The sequence below is a fragment of the Gossypium hirsutum genome, chromosome A12, assembly GCF_007990345.1.
Source record: "Gossypium hirsutum isolate 1008001.06 chromosome A12, Gossypium_hirsutum_v2.1, whole genome shotgun sequence".
Classification (NCBI taxonomy): domain Eukaryota; kingdom Viridiplantae; phylum Streptophyta; class Magnoliopsida; order Malvales; family Malvaceae; genus Gossypium; species Gossypium hirsutum.
The window spans coordinates 92,167,726-92,179,411 of NC_053435.1; the positions used below are offsets into that span (position 1 = coordinate 92,167,726).

General features: G+C 34.2%; 1 protein-coding gene across 2 annotated transcripts; it reads right to left on the minus strand.

Annotated features, from left to right (window-relative positions):
• Positions 1-560: 560 nt before the first annotated feature.
• LOC107918115 (protein VAC14 homolog) lies at positions 561-10,943 on the minus strand. Of its 2 annotated transcripts, XM_016847633.2 has the most exons (20): positions 10,572-10,943; positions 10,356-10,469; positions 10,178-10,243; positions 7,204-7,293; positions 6,989-7,108; positions 6,868-6,896; positions 6,611-6,753; positions 6,429-6,523; positions 6,121-6,207; positions 5,808-5,915; positions 5,590-5,681; positions 5,309-5,390; positions 4,504-4,569; positions 3,415-3,530; positions 3,134-3,254; positions 2,779-2,940; positions 2,531-2,659; positions 2,076-2,144; positions 1,530-1,820; positions 561-1,088 (listed from the first exon to the last, which is right to left on the minus strand). In XM_016847633.2, the coding sequence occupies exons 1-20, from the start codon at positions 10,659-10,661 to the stop codon at positions 990-992; spliced, it is 2,169 nt and encodes a 722-aa protein (XP_016703122.1). In that variant the 5' UTR covers positions 10,662-10,943; the 3' UTR covers positions 561-989. The 2 variants fall into 2 exon arrangements, 1 of the variants encoding a protein (XP_016703122.1); XR_005906323.1 differs by lacking the exon at positions 561-1,088 and having other exon boundaries at positions 1,680-1,820; positions 2,007-2,144.
• Between the last annotated feature and the right edge of the window lie 743 nt (positions 10,944-11,686).

An 11,686-nucleotide genomic window follows, 5' to 3' on the forward strand; every position in this document is an offset into this window, starting at 1 on the left:
ACTTTGTATACAAAATGGGCATAAATTTAGCTCGCAGACTATTTTACTTCTTATCTAAGATACAAAGATCAACGCAATCTGAAGTTTAGTTTAAGAATTGGTATGCTACTTTTACCATATGCATATAAAAGTTCTATCACCATAACCGTTAGACCATACCCAAAAAAAGAAAAGAGGAGTGGGTCAGGAAGTAAATTTAATTGAATTAAAATGGATCATGAGAAAAATAAAATAAAATAAAAAATAAAGAACACACAAATTTTACGTAGAAACCCTTACGGGAAAAAAACCACAGGCAGAAGAGAAGAAAATTCACAATGTCAAAAAATTGAATCCAATACAAGAGGAATAGACTATGTCTATTTATAGGCTTGTAAAGCCATATTCTAGTAGGATTGAAACACCTTATCCTAATCAATATAAAATAGATGAAGTTTAATAAGGTTTAAAAACCTTATTCTAAAATAAAATAAAAGAGTTCTATATGGATTTTACTTTTATTTTATTTTCCATTGTATTTTATTTAAATGAGAATTTAGGTCACTTAATTCTAACAGAGATACTAAATGCATGCAATACCTTCACCAAAGATAAATTTGTACATGATTTAGCCTAATCCCTTAACTCTATAAGATCCTTACAAGATAAACAGATTCTAAAAAAACCCAAAAAGCTGCATTTTCTACATTCATTATATCCCTCTAATCCATGTGGTTTTCAATAAAAATATGAGAACAGAACCACATGGTCAAATCCTGTTAACAAAGGGGGCAAAAACAATTAGCTTAGAAAAAAACCCAAGCTTATATTGACCCCCCCCCCCAAACTTTCACCATCCCGACCTCTAAGTGTTTAATAAAAACAAACTAACTACCATCGTATACAATTTTACAGTGTTCAGGATCCGGATCTCACCTGCAGCCCATGCATCTTGAGATCTGGGTATAATTGACCTTGAACTATCAACAGGCGGCAGATGACGACGACAACTAAATTTGAAACTGCCCCACACCTCTCCTAGATGATCTTGAAAGAGGCCTGTTTCCCTCTGATGTTGGAATTCGCCAGGGTTCTGCTTTTGGCTCCACCTGCACACAGTAGAGATATGGCAAGTTGATTCTCATATAGTGGTTATGTTATTTGGACTCAGGTATCAGTATAAAATACAGGCATGTATTCTACTCGGGTATGATCACTTTTTTCCAAGTACTCCATTGTATTTGGAGGACCGTTGTCTGAATAGGTGTCAAACATAGATATTCCAAAGAAAAATGAAGAGCCGAAGCAACATATGTGACAGGAAAGATAAACAAAGGTTAAAAATGGCAACATAAAGCATAATTAGTGTTTGAACCAAACTCTTCTAATAGGAGAGGTCTTATTTTCAAACTCCCCCTAATATACAATCATATGTTCTAATTTGCAGGTATTCCACTCTTAACCCAATTGAGACATAGTGCCACATGTCTAACACAGTTATTAAAATACCGATGCCTGAAAAATGGAAACACAACAAGTAGCACACACACCTTTGATAATGAAGCAGAACTGATTCGTGATTGTGCTTGTGATTTTGCAAGCATACGGTGCTGTCGCTGCATTTGCTCGAACTGTTGTAGCCTTGAAGCAAAATTAATTCCATTCTGTAAATTCCCATTATCTTGGGTTATGTCACCATCCTCGCTGATTTGTGATCCACTGTGACATAAAATTTGGGAGTATGGATTGCCTGATGATGCTTGTTTGATTTGATCGCCATTGAACGAGCACAGTGGCACAGTTTTTAAACGTGTTCGCAATCTCTTGAAGGCAGAACTTTTCTGCAGTTAAATTAAAAGGTCAGTATAATTTAACGAGGAAAAACTAATGCATAATGATTAGGTGCCAATCAGTGACAGAATCAAACACACATGAGATAAGTAACATTGAAACCAATCACCCATACCCATACCCAACACTGGAGTAAAAGAAATTTTTGATCTGTTTTGATGAGATCAAGTTTGCACCTGACATTACATTTTTTTGTCATTGGTTTGGTTGAGGGGTGACCTGAAGCGAAACTAGCACTGACGTACCTGTGGAAGTAGCATTAGAAGACCATACAATGCTTTCAGCAACCATATATATCTTCCTGGTTCAAGAAGCTGGAAATCAGAAGAGGAAAAAAAAAAAAACGAGGATCAGATACACAACAGATCTTCTAAATTCAAAAGAAAACAAGGAAAATAGAAATAAACCAATTACTTATAAGAAAAATGCAACTATAGTGACAACTATGGTGACCAGTCGCTAATATGCTGAATGCATGACCCTATCAATGTCGAAGCTACTACTAGTGCTTGTCATCAGAGAGAGATTATATGTAGACAAAAAAGTCATAATGAAAAAAATATTGCCTCAAGACTTGCTGAAGTATAAGCAAATATCATAAGTAACCAAAAACTAAACAGAGAGAGCTTAAAGATCAAGCATGTTAAAACTATGAAAATTACAAGATTGCAAGGAAAATAGATTGCATCTATATAAGCACCTGCAATCTGATATAAGCAAAGATTGGAGTTTCAAGTAAGCGAATCAATTTATCAAGCTGGACTAAGAATTTGGCATTGATATCTTCCTCGACCAGGGATTGAGTCACAGCACTTGCATGCTGGTACATCTATCAAGCAAATAAGAACCAAGTTAACAACCACGAAACTAAACTGCAATTCCAAATCTCTTCCCTCAGCCCAACAGAGAGAGACTGGCTAGCCATTTAAAGGATTTATAGATTCGTACCTGCGCTAATAAACAAAGACTTATGATTGCCATGGGTGAATGGCACCATGAAGCATACAAAGAAACAAACAAATCTTTTCCAGCAGCATTAACCAGTGACTGTTTCAAGAGTCCACGAAGCTCAGACAGCTCAGAAGAAGTGAGTAGAATTAAATTCAAAGCCTGAAACACAAGACAAAATCTAATTTGAGACTCAATGGAAATACCAGTACACTAAAAGATAAGAAAATACTACTTTAAGTTTAACAATAACATCATGCCTATCAAATATTTGAAGTTAAAGAGTTGCTCCATCTTATTACTTTAACCAAAGAGCATTATTACTTTAGTTGAATTCTTAGGTACATAACAGAACCTGAACCATAATGCAGGCAAAATCCAGGTCTGCTTCTCCCTCTAGTATGGTGGATAGCTCGCGGTAGACTCTTTCAGCATCCAAGAGAACACAAAGTCTACGGATTATCAAAGCACCACGCCTAAAAAGCAGGAGAATCATAAATAAGAGGCATGTATATAGATACAACAAACATAGCAAGTTGGCCAAGTAGCCTACGTGAATGTTCAACTGAACAAAACAATTCATAATAATAACAAATTTCAAATAAAAATACTGGGGCTTGAGGGGCCTAGAATCACCTCTCTAGAAGAGAATGATCAACCCGGAAATTATACACCAGAAAAACAACAAGCTGGCGGAAGTTTAGGGGATCTTGTGCTATGCATGCATGGATGTCCAGAACCAGGAGCACCACCTGACAGAAAAATCCAAATTGCAAGATAAATTAGTATATACAAGCAAGAGCACCTAGGTTAACACACATTAATAAAGAGACAAAACATGTTAGATAGTTCAGGCTCAAAAAATCATAAAAAATATGAACAGATTAGATTTCAATTTTATGACAAATAAAATGTATTTTAGAGGAAGATCAGAGGCTATATTAGATACATTCCAACACAACATGCATGACAAAAGAAGCATGGACTAGTAATGTCTAAGATGTACCAATACATTCCAAAGAAAAAAAACGTCCTAAGATTGTTTAACTATCATAAATACAGTCTAATAAAAGGACAAAAGAACCAGTGACAAGCTACGAGAGAAGGGGAGCAATTGTTGACATAAAAGTGCAGTTACAAATGATGGAAGATTACAGAAAAGAAACGAAAATATAGACTCAGTCAGTAGTAACTGGTACAAATTTTGGAATACCGTCAAGAGGGGATTAAAATGGAACAGTTTTATAGGTCCAATTTTTGACAACACCATAGACTTATTCTACACCCATCTTCCAAAAGAAAAAGAAGAAAGGGAGAATGGTGAGGAGAAAAAACTCTTAAAATAGCATGACTCTTTCTAGGTTCTTGAGAAGATGACTATAAGTATATCATCAGCTGAGTTTCAATAACAGTTCCATCCAAAAACAAAAATAATACATATACTTATTATAGTCATCTTTAAGAGAGAATGGAGGAGGAGAAAAAACTCTTAAAATAGCAAGACTCTTTCTAGGTTCTTGAGAAAATGACTATAAGTATACTGTCAGCTGACTTTCAATAACAGCTCCATCCAAAAACAAAAATAATACATATAGGCACACCCTATTGTAATTTCAGTGATAGATAATGTAAGACAAAATAATTAATAATTAAAAAGTAAAACAAAAAGAAAAACCTTAATGGAACAATTAATTAGGAAATACACAAGAAGAAGCAGAAATTTACCTCATCAGAAGAGTCTGATAGAGCTTTCAAAAGGGTGTCAAATATGTCATTTAGAAAACACAAGACCTGTATCAGGTGAAACATTAAACATTGCCTATATTGGAGCAACAGTTCAATTGATAATCTACCATTGAAATAACAAATTTTGCATGAGGCTATACACTTTTTGTCTCGGTTTTTGTTGAAACTATTATGCCCTTAAACAGGGAATGTGGTCTTTCTACAAACATGAAAAGATTTCAAGCATGCAGCATCAGATGTACTTCCACCAAAAGTGCTAAAATATTTCAAAGAGATGTCAACTAGGACATTTAGTGAGATAAATACTAAGAATATCTGTGTATCCAAATAATAAGTCAAGAACGATTGATTTTGGCAACCATCAAGACGACATTGTTGACCATTTTTTTTTCAGAATAAAAAGGTTAGGTGGAATCTAGATCGAAACCTTTTGTACTTTGCATCTAGCAGTAACTTAATAACCATCATCTTTAGTAATGAGAATTATTACTAGTACTTAACAAATCTTCAACTGCCAATGCATATGTTAGAGATAGACACTCCTTGAAACTTCAAAATGATAATAATGGTGGAAGGGAACATAAACATTAAAGTCAGAAACCCTGTCAGGTATAATTTTAAAAGATAAGATTTATTGAGTGTTTAGATACTTCAACACTAACACAAAAATGGGACTTCAATGAAGTTGTTATGCAAGTAAGATCATTATGATGATTCTAAACATTAAAATATGAGAAAATACGAGCACAACCGGCATTAAGTTCACAGATAATTGCCCTCTCACCTCAGCACGATGTCTATTTAAAAGGGTTGATATCCAGTGCAATGCTTCAATTCTAGTGGCCTCCCACTCACTATCAAGTTGCCTGACCAGTAAAAAAAATACTAATTAGTACAAAATCATTTTAAGTGATCATTTCAGGGGTCAAATAAGTCACCATTTCAAACACTTTTGTATAGCTCTTCAACCTTCAAGATACAGAAGAGCTATATATCCCCCATAAAAGTGCAAATTGCTAGTAGCATTTCAAACCTAGAACTTTTCCCAGGGAACAAAAACTACACCTCCTTGTGATGGAGAGAATGGCACCCACATCAAAAGTTTCTGCTGGATCAGCCTTGATTGCACGAAGCTCCTCATTGGTTTCACGAGCGACCTAATACAAGAATCAAATGCACAAAATGAATACAAAGGAAAGAACTCCACACAAATTTTGAAAGACATTGCAGATAGTTTTTTAAAGTAGATTAAGGAGACAGCAGAAGAGATAAACTAAACTTACTACTCTAATTTTCTCTTCTTTATCAGATATGCAGGGGAGAATGACTCCCAGTATGTCAGCATAGTAAGGAACAAGCTGGTCTCTACCAAGCTTTACAAACTCATTTATCTGTACAATGGGGAAAATCTCAAATTTCTATAAAGTAAAAATACCAGATGAAATAATCAATATATGAACAGAATGTAAATTTAAGAATATCATAGGACAGACAAACACATTGACAAGGGGAAGAATCCATGACCAAGATTCTTTTCCTGATTTCTACTTTAAAATGTTCCCTTTCTGTGGCTACAAAAATTCATATTCATCTTACCCAAGTTATAGCTGTTAACCGAGTGAATTCATCAGGAGAAGCTGCCCGTTGCACCAGTATTTCAGCCATGCGACTATAATCTACAGACTTCAAGAGTAGCACTGCTCGAGTCAGAAAATTACAAATGAACAAAAGATTTTCTTTTTATGAGAAATACTGTTGGTAAGTTTGCACATTAATAAAGCCACAACTTTTTTACTAAAAGTCTAAGGTATCAATCATGTGGTTCCCATAAAGATGCTGACAAGCTTTAAGATAAGTGGCCAAGGAGCCAATCCATCAATCAAAGACAGACAGTAGAATCTTACTGGGGAGTTTTTAATCTCTTGAAGAAACTCTGAAAGTGCTGAATCAGCTTGTTGCCTTATTTCATGACTAGAATCACTTAACATATTAAATAAACCTGAAAGTTATCAAGAACTAAATAACTAAAAATCACTTACTGTAGAGAAGTAGAACATTAGCTTAAAAAAGACCAAAACTTTATTACCATCAAGAAAATCAGGGAGGAAACCCAACATGTCAATATCTGGAACACTATCCAGTACGGTTATCCATCCAACCAAAAACTGACGAACATAAGGATTCAGGACATTCATGCGCTCTCTCAACAATGGGATAAATTCTTCAATACTGAAGATAAAACAACCATATAATAACATTATAAAGATGGTTCCCAGAAAATTCTAAACAAGGCCTCTAAATAACAAGATTCATAGGCTGATATTGGAAAGGAATAAAGCACACCTGAACTGGTCACTTTCAGTAACAATATCCTGTTTCACATGGTAAAAAAGAAGAGCAATAAATTCCATATTTCACATGATTACCAAGATGCCAACAATTAGTTGAGGGAGCAACTATTAACCTTCACAAGCCTATCTAAAAGGTGAGCAGCACTCTGTACGTTGCCATCTGAATCAGCTGAAAGCTTGCATAAAGCATCAAATATCTGATTAAAGAATATGATAAAATCTCCTCGAACAATCTGTATGGTAGAAACAACATACCCTGTCCACTATTAGTCATGAAAACAAGAAGCGACAAAGAAAAAGGGTCATAAGCAAACCAATCTCCTTTCACCTTTGCAATGTTATATAGAGCTTCACATGCATAATAGCGAACTCTGCTATCTTGGTCAGAGAAAGAATTAAGTACTGGTGGCACAATTTGCTGCCATATTACATCAAAAGCAAATTAATTACTCAATTATATATGAAAGAAATAGATTTTAACAAAACAAAACAACTGGGGGAAAAACACTTTTTACAACACAGGAAAAAAGTAATCTCTATGTCCAACATAACAGCAGGTAACAGTTTTCCGATTTTACATTATATTCTACTCGTGAAAGAATAATATTTGAAACAATGGTCATCCCCTCTGACTGCATGAAAGAACATAAAGTCTCAACCCCCATCCTAGCACTAACCTTCTCTAGCCCCGAAAGACTAAAACTAAGGAGACAAAACAAATCACCTACCACCCAAGCCAAGATACAAAGGCGGGCACATAACAAAAATCAAGCGGCAGATGCAGTCCCAATACCAGGCTACTAAATGGCTTGGAAGCCTTCTTTCAGATGGTGTGAGCGTGTGACTGTTTTGAGTTCTAGTGAACTGCTGTGTATGAGTGTTTAGTTTTTTGTGGGCAGAATATCAGATAATAGTGTGTGTATCTGATTGGTTTTTTAATATTTTAGTTAACTAGTTACTGATAAGTTTCCTTAGTTAAAATGTTGCTCATTGGATGGCAAGGGAGAGTTTAAATGCTGTTTGCTTGATTTGTTTTCTTTGAGCATCCACCTGCAGGATATCTGAAACCTCTTGAAGGCAGACATGGAAGGAGTTGCATACTTGCATTTCCACGTCTTGCTCCTCTTGAAGCGTCTTAGGGTCTTGGCCCTCTTTTTGTAACCCAAAAAAAAAGATTGAAATTGTGCATATATGGAGACTGTAAAAGTTGTACTATTAAGATAGAATAAAATTCCATTAAGTAAAATTCTCTACACTTTCTAATCAAAATTTTATAATTACTCTTTCTCTGTGAATAGTGAAACAGAGTTTAGGACAGCAACAAACAACCAACAATATTTGTATCTGATCTTTCCTCAGGAGTAAGAGGTCAAACCAGAAGCAACAATGATTTAAGAACTTCCCTGATTACGCAATTAAATGTGCATCGATGTTTACTTTAATCTTTAAGTGTTTCCAATTCTTTTAGAAGTTATGAAAGTTTAATAAGAAATGAAGAAAGAAATGAAAGCACATTAAACAAATAATATATACATCTAATGCATTACCAATTACCGGAATGGAAATAGTTCCTAATAAATTCTAAACCACAATATTAAGCTATATGTCAAGTAGTGGAATTGATACAGGACACCAAGATCAAAATGCTGCCTGGCTATAACTTGTTTCCTTACTTCATGAAACCTAAATTGACATATGTTTGAAGTGGAAGACTAACCAACAAATCAGATTCGTAAGCCTGTAAAAGCTTCATAAAATTAAGCCAAAGGAACATACTGTTGGAGGGTAAGGTTCTAATTATATATTAAACTAATTAAAATAATTAAAGTTCATATAGATAGTTAGAAACTTATCTTTAATGCATGAACATGATAGGACCACTTTTCTTGACAATTTCCACCTCTCTGGATGATATATCAGGTGCAAGAAGAGCTATTGTGGCATCCAATTTCTAGGATTCAACAGCAATGATTTCCATAGCATTGCAAATGAACAATAGAGATTGACCAAACTGTCCTTTATCTCACTAGCTCATTATATAACTTCCCGTTTTAATAGGTGTGGTACATAACACTAATTATTTTCAATAATCAGACATGTAAAGGAAAGCTTGAAGGTATTAGAACTAGAAAAGTAGTAGGGTTCGTATGCCCATGTCTGAATCGTATGAAGCATTTATAGGCCTACAGATTTGATCAGTTGGTCATTGATCTTCCATTGTTCTAACATATGTTATAAGGAGGGATATAGTGCCTCTCGCATTCACAAATGTGGAACAAAAGCAAGGGGTTAGAGAAGAACTAAAGTGATCAAAGTATCATATAAGCTGATTTCTACAATTTATATGACAAATAGGACGAGGCTAAGCTTATAATAACATCATGCAAGTATTCCAAATAATATTTGTACGACAAAGCAGCCCTGGGGAATACTAGAAACGTTTTAACCAAGTTAGTGAGAATATGATTATTTATATCCTATAAAAATTTCATAAAAAATAATAAATTAAAAAAATCCTGATTTCCCATGTCATGTAGATGTATCTATAACTGCCTACTAGAGATCACAAAAGCTATTTTGTTTGGACTTCATTTTTCTTTAAGAACCAATGTCCGGCACTCATGTCCAGCACATGAATATGGAGATATAACCTCTAAGGATCCTTATGGAAAAACCTAGAAAAGTCTAACCTTATCCATGTCGGATACATACCTGTATTCGACACTCACACTCTAGTCCAAGTAACATAACACAAAAGACTAAAGGTAAAAAACTGAAGTTTACTAAATCTAGAATGAAAATCCCATAGCTTATATAAAGTAATAACTAACAAGGAAAATCAACAACAGTTGCCTTCTTAATAATAAACAAACACTATACCCACGTAACAACCCCTTAAAAATAATTACAATCATAGAGCAAAATACCCGAAAAGTCTAACCTTATCCATGTCGGATACATACCTGTATTCGACACTCACACTCTAGTCCAAGTAACATAACACAAAAGAGTAAAGGTAAAAACTGAAGTTTACTAAATCTAGAATGAAAATCCCATAGCTTATATAAAGTAATAACTAACAAGGAAAATCAACAACAGTTGCCTTCTTAATAATAAACAAACACTATACCCTCGTAACAACCCCTCAAAAATAATTACAATCATAGAGCAAAATCGTTAAACCCGAAATAGCAAATTCTTTGTTCTCAAATAACAATGCCATAGCAAACATTATTCAACGGTTTTCTAATAAGAATAAAATGTGCTAATAGAAAGCTAATTAAAGGCAAATTTATCCTTGCCTCAAGATGTTGGGCAGCTTCGGAAGTCAACCCCACAGTGGCAGCAGCTAAACCTATCAATCCTCCCTACATAAACACAACACCAAATTGAACAAAGCCATCCCGAATTTTAAAACAAATAGATACAAAATCTCATAAAAAATTTCAAAATTCTGGAAAATATTCATAGTCGACCAACCTTACGGTGATTGGCTTGTGGTGAGTAAACAAATTCCGTGGTCAACAAGTTGATCACGAGCGATATCTTCTCGTGATCTCCGGACGACGCTAGCTGTTTCACAATTCCTTCAAACTACACAAAATTATGATATCAAACGGTTGAGCAATTCAGTCATTTAAAAAGCAAGATAGAAACTGAATTACATGGAAAATAATAAAAAAGCAAAAGAAGAACCTCAAGGGCCGCATTCTTCCGCTTCTCATACAGCTTGTCGGATAGATTACGCAGAACGGAGGCGGGAATAACGAAGAGCGCGTCGGCCATACTAGATTATTCTTTTAAAGTTTAAAAACAAAAAAGGGAAGAAGAAGAAAAGCACAAACTAAAGATATTTACTCGATTAAATCAAATTTGTTTCATCATCTTTTCAAGTTAGATCTTGTAAAAACTGAGTAGAAACGAATTAAAATTTCTTTAATTTAATATTCATACAAAAGAAAAGGAGATAGGATTTTTTATTTTCTTTCTTCTGTACTATTAAAGTGAAAATTTGGAAGAAAAAAACAGAAATTTTTCCGGGATTTGGATAGTGATGTTTTTGTGTTGTGAGTGCAATAAAAATGTTTGGAGAAAACGATAAAGCGCGTTGGGCTAAAGTCAAATGACCAAATTATTCGTGTGCAGTCTTTGCAGCAAAGCAAGTCTAAGACTCTAAGTCAAGGGTATGAGTGAAATTTCATGGTGCTAGAGAAAAAGACGTTACTCATCTACCAACGATTAATTATCTGTAAATTAAATCTGTGTAATAACAAAATCAATTTCCAGCCCTACCATCAATATTTTTTTTTTGGTAAATTACATTAGTTCATCCAATTATTAATAATTTTTTTTAATTTTTTAATTATAAAAAATTATAAAATGATCACTTAACTATTCAATTTTATATTTTTAGTCACTAGTTAGTTAATGGTGACATGTTTTAAAATTGATATAATAACAATTTTAATCTTTAACATTTATATATTATGCTAATTTAATTTTAATTCTAAAAAATTTAACTCTCAACATTTACACTTTTTATAATTTGATTTTCTTTTAGATTTTTCTTTTCTTTGTTACCACTAACAATCAAAATGTTGCTTGGGAGAGCGGGTAACAACATCCTTCCAGTGAGTAAAACTTTGGTTCAAAGGAGAATTTCAGCACCCTTCTTGTGTTGTATTTGTCGAGACAGCAATGAATCTCTCTTGCATATGTTCTGCTCTTGTGCTGAATCGACTTAAGTTCGGAACCTCCCATCTTTCTGTTATAAAGTCCAAGAAGTTGAAGGTAACTCGTTTTTTGAATGG

Excerpts from the sequence above, each read along its gene's own strand:
- LOC107918115 (XM_016847633.2), bottom strand. The coding sequence starts at position 10,661 with ATGGCCGACGCGCTCTTCGTTATTCCCGCCTCCGTTCTGCGTAATCTA. Across the intron at positions 3,531-4,503 it reads TATCAGACTCTTCTGATGAG|GTGGTGCTCCTGGTTCTGGA; the intron begins GTAAATTTCTGC and ends TTTTTCTGTCAG. Across the intron at positions 2,660-2,778 it reads GTCTTTGTTTATTAGCGCAG|ATGTACCAGCATGCAAGTGC; the intron begins GTACGAATCTAT and ends TTTGCTTGATAG.